This window comes from Salvelinus fontinalis, chromosome 20, assembly GCF_029448725.1.
Source record: "Salvelinus fontinalis isolate EN_2023a chromosome 20, ASM2944872v1, whole genome shotgun sequence".
Classification (NCBI taxonomy): Eukaryota; Metazoa; Chordata; class Actinopteri; order Salmoniformes; family Salmonidae; genus Salvelinus; species Salvelinus fontinalis.
In genome coordinates this window covers 5,229,227-5,248,815 of record NC_074684.1, presented here as the reverse complement: position 1 = coordinate 5,248,815, position 19,589 = coordinate 5,229,227, and the positions used below count along the sequence as shown (strand labels likewise).

General features: G+C 43.1%; 1 protein-coding gene across 1 annotated transcript in view; it reads left to right on the top strand.

Annotated features, from left to right (window-relative positions):
- mmut (methylmalonyl CoA mutase) overlaps nucleotides 1–19,589 on the top strand; it is a 47,044-nt gene that overhangs the window by 4,388 nt on the left and 23,067 nt on the right. Inside the window, exons 2-9 of the mRNA XM_055872171.1 lie at nucleotides 2,528–2,952; nucleotides 3,248–3,615; nucleotides 3,859–4,016; nucleotides 5,574–5,745; nucleotides 6,022–6,270; nucleotides 6,428–6,539; nucleotides 7,616–7,731; nucleotides 13,821–13,936. Coding sequence (XP_055728146.1) covers nucleotides 2,535–2,952; nucleotides 3,248–3,615; nucleotides 3,859–4,016; nucleotides 5,574–5,745; nucleotides 6,022–6,270; nucleotides 6,428–6,539; nucleotides 7,616–7,731; nucleotides 13,821–13,936 — 1,709 coding nt within the window. The 5' untranslated portion in view covers nucleotides 2,528–2,534. The remainder of the gene's footprint in view (nucleotides 1–2,527; nucleotides 2,953–3,247; nucleotides 3,616–3,858; nucleotides 4,017–5,573; nucleotides 5,746–6,021; nucleotides 6,271–6,427; nucleotides 6,540–7,615; nucleotides 7,732–13,820; nucleotides 13,937–19,589) is intronic.

The window sequence follows — 19,589 nt, the reverse complement described above, 5'->3', positions numbered from 1 at the left end:
TGTAAGTTACCTTGACTTTTCACCTGTGTGCTTTATCAGTTTCATTATGAAAATATTTTGCATACTAGATGACAGTAGCTAAACCAAGGGGCTATAGAGCGCACAAGTAGACTACAAATGCATGCTGGGCCGGGCATGCCCTGAGCTTGTGAAGTGAGCGCTACTGGAGCAAAATTGGAACGGGCGAGAAGATCGACGCTCCAGCCTTTGGGGAACTCACTCCACGCACCAGTCAAATTGGGCACGCTCCACTTCTCACACTGCTCCACTCACATACACTGCTCCACTCATATACTCTGCTCCGCTCACATACTCTGGCTCACATACTCTGGCTCACATTGGTTTATTATGCTACAGCATCATAATTAAGTCTAATAAATACATACATACACCTGTGGTAAATTAAATTGATTGGACATGATTTGGAAAGTCACATACCTGTCTATATAAGGTCCCACAGTTGAAACTGCATGTCAGAGCAAAAACCAAGCCATGAGGTCGAAGGAATTATTCGTAGAGCTCTGCGACAAAACATTTCTGCAGCTTTGAAGGTCCCCAAGAACACAGTGGCTTCCATCATTCTTAAATGGAAGAAGTTTAGAACCACCAAGACTCTTCTTAGATTTGGCCGCCTGGCCAAATTGAGCAATCGGGGGAGAAGGGCCTTGGTCAGGGATGTGACCAAGAACCCGGTCACTCTGACAGAGCTCTAGAGTTCCTCTGTGGAGATGGGAGACATTTTCAGAAGGACAACCATCTCTGCAGCAATCCATCAATCAGGTCTTTATGGTAGAGGGGCCAGACAGAAGCCACTCCTCAGTAAAAGGCACATGACAGCCCGCTTGAAGTTTGCCAAAAGGCACCTAAAGGACTATCGAACCATGAGAAACAAGATACTCTGGTCTGAATGCCAAGCGTCACATCTGGAGGAAACCTGGCACCATCACTACGGTGAAGCATGGTGGTGGCAACATCATGCTCTGGGGATGTTTTTCAGTGGCAGGTACTGGGAGACTAGTCAGGATTGAGGCAAAAATGAACAGAGCAAAGTACAGAGAGCTCCTTGATTAAAACCTGCTCCAGAGCGCTCAGGACCTCAGACTGGGGCGAAGGTTTACCTTCCAACAGGATAATGACCCTAAGCACACAGCCAAGACAACGCAGGAGTTCAAGTCTCTAAATGTCCTTGAGTGGCCCAGCCAGAGTCCGGACTTGAACCCGATCGAACATCTCTGGAGTGACTTTAAAATAGCTGTGCATCGATGCTGCCCGTACAACCTGACAGTGCTTGAGAGGATCTGCAGAGAGGAATGGGAGAAACTCCCCAAATGTAGCTGTGCCAAGCTTGTAGCATCATACCCAAGAAGACTCAATGCTGTAATCGCTGTCGAAGGTGCTTCAACAAAGTACTGAGGTCTGAATACTTATGTAAATGGGGTATTTCAGCTTTTTATTTGTAATAAATTAAGAATAAATAAACTTTTTTTGCTTTGTCATTATTGAGTATTGTGTGTAGATTGATGAGAGGGGAAAAAACAATTTAATCCATTTTAGAATAAGGTTTTTAACGTAAGGAAAATGTGGAAAAAGTCAAGGGTTCAGAATACTTTCCGAATGCACTGTAGATGCCCCAGTCTACATTAGAGCCCATTACTGGCCAGCCAGTCTGGCTCCATAGTTACTCATCCAAGAACCCTCACTATGACTACACTATCCTCTTAGGACTGTTCACATATAACGCATCACAAGCCTGTGTGTGTGTGTGAGAGTGTGAGGCTCTGTAATCTCCTTCATGTACTTGTCCACAGGGGACCCAGTCATACGTCATTGTCACTATGCAGAATCATATTATATTCATTCTGCATGTCTTCAATATCTCTTTTCTCTCGTCTCATTCCCTCTATACATAACACACACACCACCCTCCATCATCCTCTCTCTATTGGGGCGTATGCTGAAATTTTTCTGAAATAATTTTACAGATTTGGTAACAGAATTTCACATTTTAATCACTTAATAATTCATAAACAAATGTATATCATTAAAAACGTACAATAAGTAGTTGATAGGTCTACCTTTACTTATTACTTATGTGAACTCATGAGGGAGAGAAATTAGAAAACATTTTAAAGATGTGTTTTTTTTTTGGTAACAGAACTTACAGCAGGCAGAAAAAACAATCCTAAACTAAATATTTCTACATTATTGTGTTTTGATGAATTTCTAAAACCTTTTAAGACTTTTTCTGGTTGATGTTTTTTAAGATCCATTTTCTATCTGTTTGACAAGAAACCAAAGCCTTCGCTTATTGGTCGTTTTGTTAATGGAAAATGGTTGAAAAATGTAAATATGACTTACTTTCAGGAAAATATAGAGTTAGCTTTCATTTGACACCCAATGTTGGTGCTCATGGGTACTTTTACATGGAAATTACCAATGCTCAACAAATGAAACCAGAGTGATTTCATTATGTCTCATTCTTGTCCCTCTGTTTTTCATTCCTCTCCTCCTGTGTCTCCTGATCCAGGCCCATCATGCTGACCGCACAGAGGACATGTGCAGCTCTGGCTGCACGCCAACTTCTAGGAGCTCCCTGCTCCTCACACGGATTCATCAACACACGCTCACAGACACACTCCCGACAGTTTCGTACCGCAACGCCCTGTCAGGAAGAAGTGGATCTGCACCCGGAGTGGGCCAGCCTGGCCAAAAAACAACTGAAAGGGAAGAACCCAGAAGACCTGATCTGGCGCACGCCGGAGGGCCTCAACATCAAACCCGTCTACACTAAAGCAGACTCTGCAACGAAGCCAGATGAACTGCCGGGGGTCTTCCCTTACACTAGGGGGCCCTACCCCACCATGTACACGTTCAGGCCCTGGACCATCAGGCAGTATGCTGGCTTCAGCACCGTGGAGGAGAGCAACAAGTTCTACCGGGACAACATTAAAGGTACTACACAATACTCACTGCTGGTGTGACCAACTGGGGTTTTATGATAGAATATTGAAGTGAACCCAGGTTGTTGGAGGCTGAGTGGCACTTGTAAATCTTGTGATTGTGGTCTGTCTGGAAATGGCCTCTGTCAGGTGTAATCAGGCAAGAGTTCTTTCTCTACTTTATAGGTTAATAAAACAACATTTAAAAACATGTTTTTATCTGCTTATTTTTGGTTACCTCTCCCATTGTAATACGTGTAACTTCTCTCTCTCTCGCTCACTTCCCCTCTCGCTCTCTCGTTCTACAGCGGGTCAACAGGGTCTCTCGGTGGCCTTCGACCTCCCGACTCACCGCGGGTATGACTCCGACAACCCCCGTGTCCACGGTGATGTCGGAATGGCGGGGGTCGCCATAGATACCGTGGAGGACACCAAGATGCTGTTCGACGGCATCCCGCTGGAGAAGATGTCGGTTTCTATGACGATGAACGGAGCGGTGATCCCGGTGCTGGCCATGTTCATCGTGACGGGGGAGGAGCAGGGGGTGCCCAAGGAAAAGCTGACAGGAACTATCCAGAATGACATCCTGAAGGAGTTCATGGTGCGGAACACCTATATCTTCCCCCCGGAACCTTCCATGCACGCCATCGCTGATATCTTCGCCTACACGTCCAAGGTAAGGACCTTAAATCTACAAACAGGGTAAAAAAAAGCGTCCTCTGTAACTCGCTGCCTTGCAAATACAGTAAAAGTCCTCTTTTTTCTTCCACGGAGGTAACATCTAACTGAAGATACAGGCATGTACCTCAAACACAGGAGGTCCGTGACTGAATTCACACTGTTTCCCCATCAGGATTGATTGATTATTGTTATGATTGATTGATTGATTGGTTGAATGACTGGTTGTTTCCTCCGGTAGCACATGCCCAAGTTCAACTCCATCTCCATCAGTGGTTACCATCTCCAGGAGGCCGGGGCGGACGCCATCTTGGAGGTGGCCTACACCATCGCCAACGGCCTGGAGTACTGCCGCACTGGGCTAAAAGCTGGCCTCACTATAGATGAGTTCGCCCCCAGGTGTGTGCACACACACAGAGTGAGATCATACAATGTGTGTTGTCCCAGGCGCCTCATTCCTGTGTGATGCAGTGCCTCAGAGTTAGTGGCCATGGGTTGTTTCTGGAGAGGTTCTCTTTGTGATTTTCCCTGTGTCATTCCCAGTGTCTCAGAGCAGTGAATGTCCTGTCAGACAGACAGAGGTCTCCTCTCCACTAGACAGTTATTCACTGACTGTCCTTCTGGCTTACTGGTTCACGTCGTGTTTTTTGATGCAGAGCCATGTGATTTGCAGCGAGGTCAGAGGACAGGGTGAATGACAGACTGCTGATTGACGTGTGGTTGTTCAAAGGAAGTATTTTAAAGTTGCTGTGAGTTGACCGTCCTTTCATTTAGCCGGGAGTTTTAGCCACCCTACGTTTAGTCCATTGTTCATTTAGTCGCTCATTTTGACATCTACAATAATGCAGATCCTTTTTGTCGCAATTTCTCAAGTCACCTTACTGTCAGTCACGTAGATAATCACAGAGGTAGGTGACTGTAGTTAGTCCATGCATGTACACACACACACACACACCCTGCAGTGTTATTGATTGACGGGTTCCCCCTGAGCGGTAATGATATATGGCATGTGCATAGCATTAGGGTCTTGTTGGGACTGTGAAAATCGATAGACCGATATTGCTTGCGTTAAATGAATTGCTGTAACTTGTAATTGTTCTCAGCTGAGATCTCTACTGTCACAACACTCTGCTCTATACTTTAGCTGTCTATTCATTCCTTTTGGGAGTTTTAACCGTACTTATTGATTGATTACATCTTTGTGTTTTGTCTGTAAACACCCTACGTGGGAAACCTGTTCTCCTAGTAATTTCTCTGGAGCATCAATATGAACATGTGGATAATAGCAGACAGGTAACTGACAAAATAAAGGAAACACTTGAGTGAATGAGGGATACAAAGTATATTGGAAGCAGGTGCCTCCCCATAGGTGTGGTTCCTGTGTTAATTAAGTAATTAACATCCCATCATGCTTAGGGTCATGTATAAAAATGTTAAGTTGCCCATTATTTAGGCTACCATGGCTAGAAGAAGAGATCTCCGTGACGTTGAAAGAGGGGTCTCGGAGGAGCATATGGGGTAAAGGCTGTGCGTGTCTCAGCAGCCAGATCTCAACCCAAGTGAACCCTTGTGGGAGATTCTGGAGCGGCGCCTGAGACAGTGTTTTCTATCAACGAAACACCAAATGATGGAATTTCTCGTGGAAGAAAGGTGTCGCATTTCTCCAATAGAGTTCCAGACACTTGTAGAATCTATGCCAAGGCGCATTGAAGCTGTTCTGGTGACCCAATGTCCTAATAGGAGACTATGTTTGTGTTTCCTATATTTTTCTAGTTACCTGTATCTCATGTCTATAGAATGGTATACTTTGAAATCTCCTAGGGAATGTGCTTTCCAACAAAGGACATGCACACTCGGAATACATAGTGTTAAGTAAAACCAAATAACATTTTCTTCAAATGTTTGATACTCAGGTGCTTGTATATATCACTCTATACCCCTCCCTCTCTCCTCTAGGTTGTCATTCTTCTGGGGTATCGGTATGAACTTCTACATGGAGATTGCCAAGCTGAGGGCAGGCAGGAGGCTGTGGGCCACGCTCATTAAGGACAAGTTCCAGCCCAAGCTGCCCAAGTCTCTGCTCCTCAGGACCCACTGTCAGACCTCAGGCTGGTCCCTCACTGAACAGGTGGGCGGACGAAACGCATAATAACGTTATTTGATCGAGGCCAAGTCATGTAAATGGGGTGAACCTAGTCTCTTTACACCACCCGATCTAGTCTTAACTCCCTAGTCTTATCTCCTCTAATAAGCGATGAACTCAGCTGTTATCTGATACTTGCATCATCTGTCCTAAACGAGGTAACTTCCTGTCCTACACAGTTACTTTACACCAACTGGTCTAGTCTAATTCAATCTATTATGACCTTCATATGTTCTGTATTCTGTTTTCTCTTTTCTCCAGGACCCGTATAACAACGTGGTGCGTACTGTGATCGAGGCGATGGCTGCGGTGTTCGGGGGGACCCAGTCTCTACACACCAACTCTTTTGACGAGGCTTTGGGTCTACCAACGGTGAAGAGCGCCCGCATCGCACGCAACACACAGATAATCATCCAAGAGGAGTCTGGGATACCCAAGGTCGCCGACCCCTGGGGCGGGTCACACATGATGGAGGCGCTGACCGACGATGTCTACAACACTGCCCTAAAGGTGAGGGGTTAGAGGTCAGGGGTTAGAGGTCAGGGACAGGTTATGGGTCAGGGGGTCACACACACTTTACAGTATATTTAATGGTTGTTTGTATTGATTGTGTTCATGTTTAAATGCATTAGATGTCTATCAATGTATTTTATCCCCTCTCCTGTAGTTTATCAATGAGATCGAAGAGATGGGAGGCATGGCCAGAGCTGTGGCTGAAGGCATTCCTAAACTACGCATCGAGGAGTGTGCTGCTCGCAGACAGGCTCGCATCGACTCAGGTACTGCAGCAGAACACACACGTGCAGTGCAGGCACACATGCACCCCTGTCCTTCTCCCATCTTCCCACCTCCCTGTCCCCCCTTCTGTTCTCTTTTCCCACCCACCCGCCCTCCTCTTTTTATTCCCTCCTCTTTTTATTCCCTCCTCTTTCTTACATCCTTCTTCCCTCCATCATCTCACCTCCCCTCCTAAAATGCCCCATATGTAATTCAGTGGGTATGCTGGAAGCATCAGTCCTCCACTCAGGCAGAAAAGACACACTCCATATTTCATAGCTGCTCTTTAAAAGAGACATGTCCTGGAAGTCTGCCGGAATATAAGTAGCATTTACCATCTCAGCGGTCTATTTCCACAGCTCTAGTCAGGATCATACATTCATCATTGGCCTAGCGAACACTGGCCAGGGGAAAATAACAGACAGGCCGTGTGTGTGTGTGTCTGAGCTCCGACCTCTCCATCTAAGCCTTTGATCTGATTGCGGACCCAAGGCTGTCCTTATCAGATGCCTGCCCAGGGGTCGGGTCCTGTGAACATAGTGGGGGCTCGCAGGGCCACTGGGGTTTGTCTTGTGAACATGGCACGGGTCGGCCTGGTTAGCACGCAAGGAGACCCGGCCGAACGCTACTGCTTTGATGCACGCTGAGAGGGGGGAGAGGTAGAGGGAGGAGGGGAAGAGAGGTAGAATAGAGGAGGTGGGGCCCACCGCAGCCATTGAACACAGTAGGGATGGATGGGCTACTTTCTATTTCCCTGCTTTCTAGTCCCTATATTTTCAAAGAGGTATATGGTATTAGCTGGTCATCGTGAAGTGAATACTGAAAGCTGTCTGAGAGAAAAACGAATTGCGATGTCTTATATCGCTTCTCTGAACCAGCAGCCAACAGACTAGGAGGGGTGTGAGTGTGTGTGTGTGTGTGTGTGTGTGTGTGTGTGTGTGTGTGTGTGTGTGTGTGTGTGTGTGTGTGTGTGTGTGTGTGTGTGTGTGTGTGTGTGTGTGTGTGTGTGCGTATGAGCGAGTATGTGTTTGCCTCTACCCCCTCTCTGACTGTGTGTCCCTCTGGTTGTGTCCCCCAGGTACGGAGGTGATTGTTGGGGTGAATAAGTACCGTCTAGAGAAAGAGGAGTCAGTTGATGTGCTGTCTATCGACAACACCAACGTACGCAACAAACAGATTGACAAACTCAAGAAGGTCAGTGTCACACTCACCCCAAGACTCGACGCGTAATTCAAAAAAACGACCCAACCAATCCTCCAGCCCTCTTACGTTCATTTCTAGTTAGTAACACGTCTCCAAATATTGACCTTTAGTTAGTACTCCACCATCTTTGTCTGCTTCTTGGGCCTGGGAGGCAAAACACACACACACACACACACACACACACACACACACACACACACACACACACACACACACACACACTGGACCTGGCTGCACAAGTTAGGCCCTTGGGTGGATCAGTCGGTGAGCATTGATAGCGTTATGGCTCCACAGTAGTAGTATGATAGTCTACATAGTCCAGACTCAAGGAAACATCTCATATGACATAAGCCTGGTATTGTTGGCCTACAATGCCTCACTGCATCACAACTAAGGCCATTTTGTTTTTCTTGACCTCGCTATTTAACACGAATCACAGTCAAAAGGTTCACAACCTCTTGGAAATGAAGGAAAAAGTTATCTTTTTAAACTCACTCTAGATATCGCATCAGTCTGACAACCTCTGACCTATAATACTACAAATAGGTTTTCCTCTAACCATATTTTGTCCCATGCGAGATGTATAGATTAGAAGTTCGATAAAAGGATAGACTTTGGATTGCTTAAGTTACAGTTCAACTGAAAGGTTCGAAAAAAATGATGCTTGTATTGTTTACAAGTTGTTCGCATTACCAAGATTGAACCGATCTTCCTCGAATCATCTGTAGAGAGACGAGAAAAGGTTAGATGAAGGTTTACGTTTAAAAATGAAATAGAGGAAAGCCTCTCTTTCCCCTCACGTTGCTCTCAGTCATCATCCTTATGACGACTTTCACCACACATCATTTTATTGTGAATAGAAGGCATTTATCTGTTTCTGGGTTTGCGAGCTGTTGGCTAGGCCATACGTGCCAATACCGGAGTGGACACTTCTGGTATAAAATGCAACATAAATGTTTTTTCGTGAGACTTGAAAATGAGATGGAAACCCATTTAACTTGTATTTTTTATTCGGTACATAGGAATTTATCAGAAAAAAAAGAAGAAGCTTATTAAAGAGCAGTGATACTATCAAGAGCAGTGTGCGAGATTTTACTTATGTCCCATAGGTTGTTTCGCATCATAGATCACTAGATACTTCTAGTACAATGAGACAGTAATGCCCTGAACAGTAATTCAAAACATGTCAGATTTGAATTTAAGATTCAGTCACTGTGAAGATTTACCTCAATAATCAAGTCAGAGTAGTTCAGTGGAAAAAATATATGAAAGTCAAAATTTGTCTTTAAAGGAAAATAAAAATCTTTCTTTTAAATATTTTTATCTCTCTGTTGGATTCAGTTCAGGGAGCTCATCGTTTTGACATATTTCAATAGCATTTGACGTTCACATTTTCTAGTGTTTATCATTTATCAAGTTTTATCATTCTGTTCAATGTTTTTCCAACCGTGTCACCTCGTGCACATGCCAGCAATGATGATAGTTAATGTGTGTAATAATGTGAGTGGCAATCGTGTGTAGATGCTTACTGACAAGAAGACATTTGTTTACCTAGTGCCGTGGGCCACAGTATAATTAGTGCCACTCTCTGCCTCTCCTGGAAGGTCACTTAACATTGGAATAGAGCTACAGTCAGGTTGATAATTATTGTCAACTTTGATAAAGATGAACAAAAACACTGTGTAAAAGAAATAATACAAATACTGAGCTATATTGTATGCTCCCCCCCAAAAAATTGAAATTATATTATTTTATACTAATACAATTGCGCAGAGAAATACATTTTATTTCAACAACTAAAGATTGACACCCCTGTTTTCAATACTCCCCTTGGGAGGATAACGTCACTGAGCCTTTTTCTAAAATGTTTTATGAGATTGGAGAAAAATTGGGAGGGATTTAGATTTTATTGGAATCCTCATTGGTCGATGTCAGTGGTGACCACTAGTCTTCCTGGAGTCCAACACAATGAAAAAGACATTACAGACAAAAATACTTTAGAATTGACATATATTTAAAAACATTAATACAGACATTACAGACTTACACGCACACATACAGTGCCTTCGGAAAGTATTCAGACCCCTTTTCAGACTTTTTCCCAAATGTTGTTACTTTACAGCTTTATTCTAAAATGGATTAAATGAAAACAAATCCTCATCAATCTACACACAATACCCCATAATGACATCACAATACCCCATAATGACATCACAATGCCCAATAATGACAAAGCGCAAACAGTTTTTTTGACATTTTTGCAAATGTGTTACAAATAAAAAACTGAAATACCCTATTTACATAAGTATTCAGAACCTTTGCTATGAGACTTGAAATTGAGCTCAGGTGCATCCTGTTTCCATTGATCCTTGATGTTTCTACATCTTGATTGGAATCCACCTGTGGTAAATTCAACATGATTTGGAAAGGCACACAATTTACAATTTAGTAATTTACAATTTAGTCTGTATAAAGTCCCACAGTTGACAGTAAATGTCAGAGCAAAAACCAAGGCATGAGGTCGAAGGAATAGAGCTCCGAGACAGGATTGTGTCGAGGCACAGATCTGGGGAAAATGTCTGCAGCTTTAAAGGTCCCCAAGAACACAGTGGCCTCCATCGTTCTTAAGTGGAAGAAGTTTGGAACCACCAAGACTCTTCCTAGAGCTGTCCGCCCGTCCAAACTGAGCAATCGGGGGAGAAGGGCCTTGGTCAGGAGGGTGACCAAGAACCTGATGGTCGCCTCTGACAGAGCTCCAGAGTTCCTCTGTGGAGATAGGAGAACCTTCCAGAAGGACAACCACTTCTGCAGCACTCCACCAATCAGGCCTTTATGATGGTGTGGCCAGATGGAAGCCACTTTTCAGTAAAAGGCACATGACAGGTTGCTTGGAGTTTGCCAAAAGGCACCTAAAGGACTCTCAAACCATTAGAAACAGGATTCTCTGGTCTAATGAAACCAATATTGAACTCTTTGGCCTGAATGCCAAAAGTCATGTCTGGAAGAACCATCTGGAACCATCCCTACGGTGAAGCATGGTGGTGGCAGCATCATGCTGTGGGATGTTTTTCAGCGGCAGGGACCGGGAGTCTAGTCAGGAAAGATGATCGGAGAAAAGTACAGAGATCCTTGATGAAAACCTGCTCCAGAGCACTTAGGACCTCAGACTGGGGCAAACGTTAACCTTCCAACAGGATAACAACCCTAAGCACACACCCAAGACAACTCAGGAGTGGCTTAGGGGCAAGTCTCTGAATGTCCTTTAGTGGCCCAGCCAGAGTCCGGACTTGAACCCGATCGAACATCTCTGGAGAGACCTGAAAATAGCTGTGCAGCGACACTTCCCATCCAACCTGACAGAGCTTGAGAGGATGGGAGAAACTCCCCAAATACAGGTGTGCCAAGACTCTAGGCTGTAATCGATGCCAAAGGTGCTTCAAAAAAGTAGCGTTAAGGGGCTGAAAACGTATTTAAATGTCATATTTCATTATTTTTTTGTTGTTGTTGCTTTATTATGGGCTATTGTGTTTAGTTGTGTTTAGATTGACGTGTGTAGATTAAAAAATGTTTTAATACATTTTAGAATAAGGCTGTAACGTAACAAAATGTGGAAAAAGTCAAGGGGTCTGAATACTTTCCTAATGCACTATACATTATTACTTATACACATGCCAATAAAGATCTTAGACCATTGCTCCATACCGAATATTTCCAGATCCTTGATATTTTTCGTCTGCTCTTCTGGACTACCCTCTTCAATTCAAACCACAGGTTTTCAATGGGGTTCAAGTCTGGAGACTTTAGATTTTATGATCAATTAACCATTTCTTTGTGGATTTTGATTAGTGCTTGTCGTTATTGTCTTGCTGGAAGATCCACTTGCAGTCAAGTGTCAGCCTCCTGGCAGAGGCATCCAGGTTTTTGGCTAAAATGTTCTGGTACTTGGTAAAGTTCATGATGCCGTTGACCTTAACAAGGGCCCCAGGACCCGTGGAAATAAAATAGGCCCATAGCATCAAAAATCCACCACCATATTTTACCATACGTACGAAGGACTTTTCTTTTAAATGCTTCTGTTGTTCAACGCCAAACCCGCCACTGCAGTTCGTAGGCCAAAGAGCTCTATTTTCATTTCATTTGACCATAGCACTGGTTCCAATCCAAGTGCCAATGCTGTTTATCAAACTCCGGGCAGTGTGTCACAGATATTGAATATGAAGCATAGTTAAGTGTTTCCTGTGTGATCAAATCTCTTAATTAGTGTGTGTGCTACTCCGTTCTCCAGACTCCCTACAAGTGAATCCTAGGTCTGACTGGGTTTAGGATCCAATGAATTTCTACGAAGGTTATTAGCTTGGCAAATGCAGTCTGAGTGAAAACTCATCCCTGTCAAGGTGGAGTTACCGGTAGTGATTTTCACTTATTAATCAGGAATTCCTGCCTTTCTGACATCACCCCCCCCCCCCCTGATTCCCTGTTGTCCTAATCACACTCACAATCACTGCTACTGGAAAAGACAAAGACAAACTCATTACCAAGTGACAAGCTGGGCTCAAACCCAGTCTGTCCTCAGCTGAACCTGAAACAAGCCTGCAAATGGAGAGAAGAGTTTATGAAATTACTTTTATTTAAAATCTTAACAATATCACTCTGGATGGAAACATTAGTGAAATGGCCCAATTCACCTACCAAAACGAATTTGCCATTTTGTCACCACATCAACTCCCCATTAATGTAATTGAATGTCCAATGGCTTGGTTGGCTGATGTTCAGTTTGAGGAGTTGAAGCCAACTTCTGCAATTATTCAAACCCTAATGACATTTTTGGCTTTTCATTGTGCTACCGGGTAGTGAGTCACTGCCAAAGTGATCCCTCTTGTGCGCTCGATAAGCAGTGGCATTGCCCGTTTGTAGTGACAATTAATCCCTGTATTTATCATGGAAATGGTTGTATTTTGTCATTTAAAATGCCATCGAACTAAGACCACACTCGGTCATAGTGTGTTTTACATTGTTGTCATTCTAATCTTGTCAGGGCCACAACCCACAAGAGGTCTCTTCACAGTACGCAAGTCCAGAACAGACTATGGGAGGCACACAGGACTACATAGAACCATGACTACATGGAACTCTATTCCACATCAAGTAACTGACGCAAGCAGTAAAATTAGATTTAAAAAACAGATACAAAAACACCTTATGAAACAGTGAGGACAGTGAAGCAACACAAACCTAGGCACAGACACATGGATACACACACACACGATAACATACGCACTATACACACACGTACACATGGATTTTGTACTGTAGATATGTGGTAGTGGTGGAGTAGAGGACTGAGGGCACACAGTGTGTTGTGAAATCTGTGAATGTATTGTAATGTTTTTAAAATTGTATGAACTGCCTTTCTTTTTGCTGGACCCCAGGAAGAGTAGCTGCCTTGGTAGCAGCCTGTCAATTGAGTTTGACTTTGGTTTGGCTTCTCTTTCTTAAGCCCTAGTCTGGTCTGTATTTGCGTTGTCCAACTCCTCGGACTATTGTTGTCATGGCAATGCATGACAGTGGACAAACACAGCAGAGAACTAGGCTAAAGCACTTAACAGAGATGGACCACCAGGCTGTGAGTAAGTGGCCATTTTCCTGTCCAGAACATGTGTGGTGCCAAACATTGTTCTCAAAATAATGTCTCGTTCGATGTAACGTCCCTCGTTCTGACACATGGTTTCTACGAAATCAAGGGTTCAAGACTGAGAGGTGGAGAAGCAAAGCAAAGGGATATCCTTGGACTGGGAACCTGGTTGTGTTATGGCTGTTATACATAATTGTCAATATTAAGCAAAGCAAAAGACAATTCTGACCCCATTAATGCACAACAGTCTATGGTCTCACTAAACCGCAATGTAGACAATGTCATTATATCAATACAATGAAAAGCCCGTAGAAATATAATTAGAACATATTAGGGTTCGCTGGAGATTCACTGTTGAGGCTATTTGCTTCACTCGGAGCTAAAAGGAATACGTGAGTTAAGATATTGTTTTATATGTACGTATATCAAGTCTGTGTGTCTCCTTCAGGTGAGGGCGAGTCGTGATGCTGAGGTGGCGAAGAGGTGTCTGTCGGCCATAGAGGAGTGTGCTCGTACCAAGGAGGGGAACCTGCTGGGGCTGGCTGTGGAGGCTGCTAGAGCCAGGTGAGAAACTACCCTCGCTAGTCCTATGGTCAGCAACCCTGGGCTCATTGTCACTTTTGAAGGAAACTTGACTTGCTGTTGAGAGTTAGAATAGTAGAATACACAAGGTGCGGTTTCGAAATTTGGTTGTGCATCAGCAGTTTTCCTTTTGTTATGTCAGTCAATGACAGTCACTCAATTGTCACTCTAAATGTTTTTAGATTGGTAAATCAGTTGTCAGCTATCTCAACTTGTAGTAAGCATGGCGGAATTGCCGACCGGGCACGAAGGGCACGTGCCCACGGGCCCTGACCTGCAAGGGGCCCCCATTGACTTTGTTAGCCACTCTCACTCAGATATCATTGCAAAATGTGTAGAATTTCACAAAATAAGCTTTAAAACTGCTAAAATGCCTCTTTACCCAATGGCAAAATGAGTAGAATTGCATGAACCAAAAACCAACCAAATCTTGCTCATGACTGTGATACTTGTATGTGGTTGTTTTTTCTCCTAAATTTAGTCTAGTTGAATGTTAGTCACTCTGGTTAGGAGTGTCGGTTGACTGAAATGTCAATAGAAATAATACCAAAATGTTATTACCCTTGAAGGAAATTTGGTTTGCTCATACATGAAATACTGTTGATTGGCTATTCGTTATACACAAAATGGGAACATGTCATGCCCAACAATAATACAAGCAATTCCTCCAACTAGCTGAGTAAAATTTAAATGAATCTACACAAGTAACAAAGGTCTTGTGAATGACCACATATCCCTCCCTACAAATACACTCTGTTGCATAACATGTATTTATTTATTTATAGGAAACAATACACATTAATCAACATCAATATTACAATAATGCAACATCCATGTAAATGTGCCGGGGTTAGCCAAAAGATAATTTTCACCAGTAGTCCCTGGGCAGCCACTATACAAATACTCACTAAAACAATACAAAATACAAATGCATTACATCCAATAATATATCATTCTGACAACAACAACACTATCATCAACTGTCGTCTTACATATGAGGAACCACCGATAACTCATGTGTACAGGTTTGGATAGATTTGAGCCATGTTTTCAATGAAAATGTAAAAGTACAATAATCAGTGCAGCTTCTCAAGTCCATGTGCATTACATTACCGTATATTATATCTCTAACAGAGAAGGCCGATTGACCGAATTTACTGTGTCAAAGGGACAACGCATTCCCCTCTAGTTACTGCCCTTGTTATCCTGGAGTTACATTCTTTGAGCATGATGTGCCGGCATAGAGGTGGAGGGGCAAGACCACACAGGACCTTAAAGACCAGGCTTTCATCTACATACTGCTTAAAGCTGTCCAGACGAAATCAATTACGTTTGTAAATTATATGACAATGGTGGTAACTGTTTTGGTTTGTTATCAAAAATGTCAAGTGTTTGTTTGTAGAGTGATTCAATTGGTTTCAGACTAGTAGCTCCTGCTTGTGGCCAGCATGTGAGGCAACAGCTCAGCTGTGAGAAGATCATAGCATATATAGTTCGGTGGCCTCCAGAGGAAGGTAAGGTCTTAGAAACTTAAAGTTGGATAATCCAAACTTGACTGTGTTAACCACCTTCTTCACATATTTCTTAAATGTCAAGTTGGAGTCCAAAATGACGCCGAGATTAGACCTGAAGTTAGACACAACTTTCAGATTCTCTCCATTAACAAGAACAGCTCGTTGGGAACAATCAATGGATTTCTTAGAGAAGTACATACAAACAGTCTTGTCGATATTTAAATGCAGGCTAGAATTAGTCATCCATTTAGAAACATGTACGATAGCTTCAGTGAACTTGTTAACAACTAGTTGTCTATTTTTGAGTGTACATACAGAACTGTATCGTCTGCATACATCTGCATGTTAACTTGTGGGCAAGCATGTGGGAGATCATTCATATAGATGGTAAACAGAAGGGGACCTAATATTGACCCTTGTGGGACCCCAATGTTATTGTAAAGAGTGGCCGACTGAGTGTCCCCCAAACACACCCTTTGACGTCAGATAGGAATACATCCAACAATGACTTCAGTGGACACATTAAGGGAGGATAGTTTGGACAAGAGGACCTCATGATTCACAGAATCAAAGGCCTTTTTAAGATCCAAAAAGACTGCAGCGACTTCACCACCTATGTCCAGTTTAGATTTAATGCACTCCAGAAAATTGCAATTGGCTGTTTCGGTAGAATGGTTAGTTCTGAATCCAAATTGCATTTGATGTATGGAGTTGCCCTGAATGAGGGGATCAGTCAGATGATCAGCCACCCATCTTTCAGCTACTTTTGATAGCACTGGAAGAATGCTTATAGGTCGGTTATTTTCCACCAGTGTTGGGTCACCAGAAATTAAAACGGGTATCACTGCAGCAGACTTCCAAGCATTGGGGAAGAACCCGTATTTGATGGACAGATTAACTAGATGTACAATAGGGGCAATCAGAGAATATTTTTGTCTCTTCAGGAATACAGTGTCTAGACCAAATACATATTTTGTTCTAGAGCTCCTGAAGAAGCTAATAATACTGTCCACTGCTGACGCGGAGATTTCAAGAATTCTGAATATTGGTTTATTATTATCCATGGGATTGAGAACTGTGGTCTTGGTTGATAATATTTGATCAGTTCTCTGCCCTTGTTAAAGGTAGTGGATATGAAATCGGAGTCTTGAATTAGAATTCTCATTAACCTTTAATTCAGGATGTTTTTTTGTACTTTTCAGCTCCTCTCCCTGTTAGTTTGTTGAGATTTTCCCAAATCACTTGGCATCACATGATTAAAACACTTTTGGTTTTAAAGTTATGTGTGTGGTAAAGGAATGGCTAGAACAGGGACTGATGCCATTTTAACATACCATATGACCATTCTCTACAGCCAGACAGACAAAGATGCTCTGTAGTGTAAACAATGATAACGGTGATGGCAACAGTTGTACATTTGGTTAATAACTGCCTTTTAAAACGCCCAAGGACAGTGTACATAAAACCATCCTGAAGGATAAACATACCAACAGAACACCGTAAGAACATTAAAAACACCAGTTGGTTTTAAAAGCAACAGTATTACTGTTAGTATGTGGCTATGAAAAGGAATAGTCATAGCACAATGTGCAGGAGTGTTTCAGCCATTGAAATCCTTGGGTGGGCCGCCTAAAATTTTATTACATTTTTTTAAATAAAATTTTATGTGATGGAAAAAACACATTCAGTGTAAAATTTGGGTTGGGGCCTCTAAAATGATCTCGGAAATTCAGCCGGGCCGACAGAGCCCTGCCACTCCCACCCTTTTTGATCCAGCCCGCCCCCCCCCCCCCCCCCACTAATGTGTAGTTATAAACACTGCACAATACGGGTTTAGTGTAGTGTAGGCCTATGTGGCTATGTAAAGCAATAGCCACTGCACAATATCTAGTAAAGTGGGCTACTATGTGACCACACTGAAGATGAACTCGGTTACACATGTATGGCGTCCTGCGAGTGTAGCCACTGTAAAATCAAGCTGTAAAACAGATGGAAAAGTAAAGACATAACAGATGGTGGTAAGACTTACTTGTAGTGCACTTTATAGGACTGGCAAACCATTTAATTCAGCAGCAATTGCATACTTGATTATACACGCAATTAAAAACGATAAGGACTGTACAGTATAGGAAATCAAAGGAGACGTGGGGTAAAGTTGAAGGAGAGATGGAGTAAATCTGAAATTGCCACATATTGCCTATGTAGTGCACAGCGATATAGGTATTTATCCCGCAGATGTTCAGTAGGGTATAACAACATGATTATACAGTACGTATTCAAAGAATACATGTTTTTCTTTTCAGGGGATTGTTTCTCATTGTTTCCTAAACCTCTCCTCTAGTAGGCATCCCACCAGCCAGTTCTACTTATTTGATCCATTCAGCACAAGCACACCTGCTTCCACTTGTCTTCTACTGGTAATCAATCACAGAGCCTTTGAATACTTGACTCCGGTGGGCTAGTTCTGGATTAGCTCAAATAAGATGAACTGACAGGAAGGTCTCTAGGAGAGGAAAGTTTTTTTAATAAAAAAAACATATATATATATTTCACCTTTATTTAACCAGTTAGGCTAGTTGAGAACAAGTTCTCATTTACAACTGCGACCTGGCCAAGATAAAGCAAAGCAGTGCGACAGAAACAACAGCACAGAGTTACACATGGAATAAACAAGTGTACAGTCAATAACACAATAGAAAAAAAAAGTCTATATACAGTGTGTGCAAATGGCGTGAGGAGGTAAGGCAATAAATAGGCCATAGTAGCAAGAAATTACAATTTAGCAAATTAACACTGGAGTGATAGATGTGCAGATGATGATGTGCAAGTAGAAATACTGGTGTGCAAAAGAGCAGAAAAGTAAATTAAAAACAATATGGGGATGAGGTAGGTAGATTGGATGGGCTATTTACAGATGGGCTATGTACAGCTGCAGTGATCGGTTAGCTGCTCGGATAGCTGATGTTTAAAGTTAGTGATGGAAATATAAGTCTCCAGCTTCAGCAATTTTTGCAATTCGTTCCAGTCATTGGCAGCAGAGAACTGGAAGGAAAGGCGGCCAAAGGAGGTGTTGGCTTTGGGGATGACCAGTGAGATATACCTGCTGGAGCGCGTGCTACGGGTGGGTGTTGTTATCGTGACCAGTGAGCTGAGATAAGGTGGAGCTTTACCTAGCAAAGACTTGGCTATTTTGTAAATGATATCTCCGAAGTCGAGGATCGGTAGAATAGTCAGTTTTACAAAGGTATGTTTGGCGGCGTGAGTGAAGGAGGCTTTGTTACGAAATAGAAAGCCGATTCTAGATTTAATTTTGGATTGGAGATGTTTAATATGAGTCTGGAAGGAGAGTTTACAGTCTAGTCAGACACCTAGGTATTTGTAGTTGTCCACATATTCCTAGTCAGAACTGTCCAGAGTAGTGATTCTAGTCGGGTGGGCGGGTGCGGGCTGCGAACGGTTGAAAAGCATGCATTTAGTTTTACTAGCGTTTAAGAGCAGTTGGAGGCCACGGAAGGAGTGTTGTATGGCATTGAAGCTCGTTTGTTAACACAGTGTCCAAAGAAGGGCCAGATGTATACAGAATGGTGTCGTCTGCATAGAGATGGATCAGAGAATCACCCGCAGCAAGAGCGACATCGTTGATATATACAGAGAAAAGAGTCGAACCGAGAATTGAACCCTGTGGTACCCCCATAGAGACCGACAGAGGTCCGGACAACATGCCCTCCGATTTGACACACTGAACTCTGTCTGAGAAGTAGTTGGTGAACCAGGCGAGGCAGTCATTTGAGAAACCAAGGCTGTTGAGTCTGCCGATAAGAATGCAGTGATTGACAGAGTTGAATGCCTTGGCCAGGTCGATGAAGACGGCTGCACAGTACAATCTTTTATTGATGGCGGTTATGATATCGTTTAGTACCTTGAGCGTGGCTAAGGTGCACCCATGACCAGCTTGGAAACCGGATTGCACAGAGGAGAAGGTACGGTGGGATTCGAAATGGTCAGTGATCTGTTTATTAACTTGGATTTTGAAGACTTTAAAAAGGCAGGCCCGGATGGATATAGGTCTATAACAGTTTTGGTCTAGAGCGTCACCCCCTTTGAAGAGGGGGATGACCGCG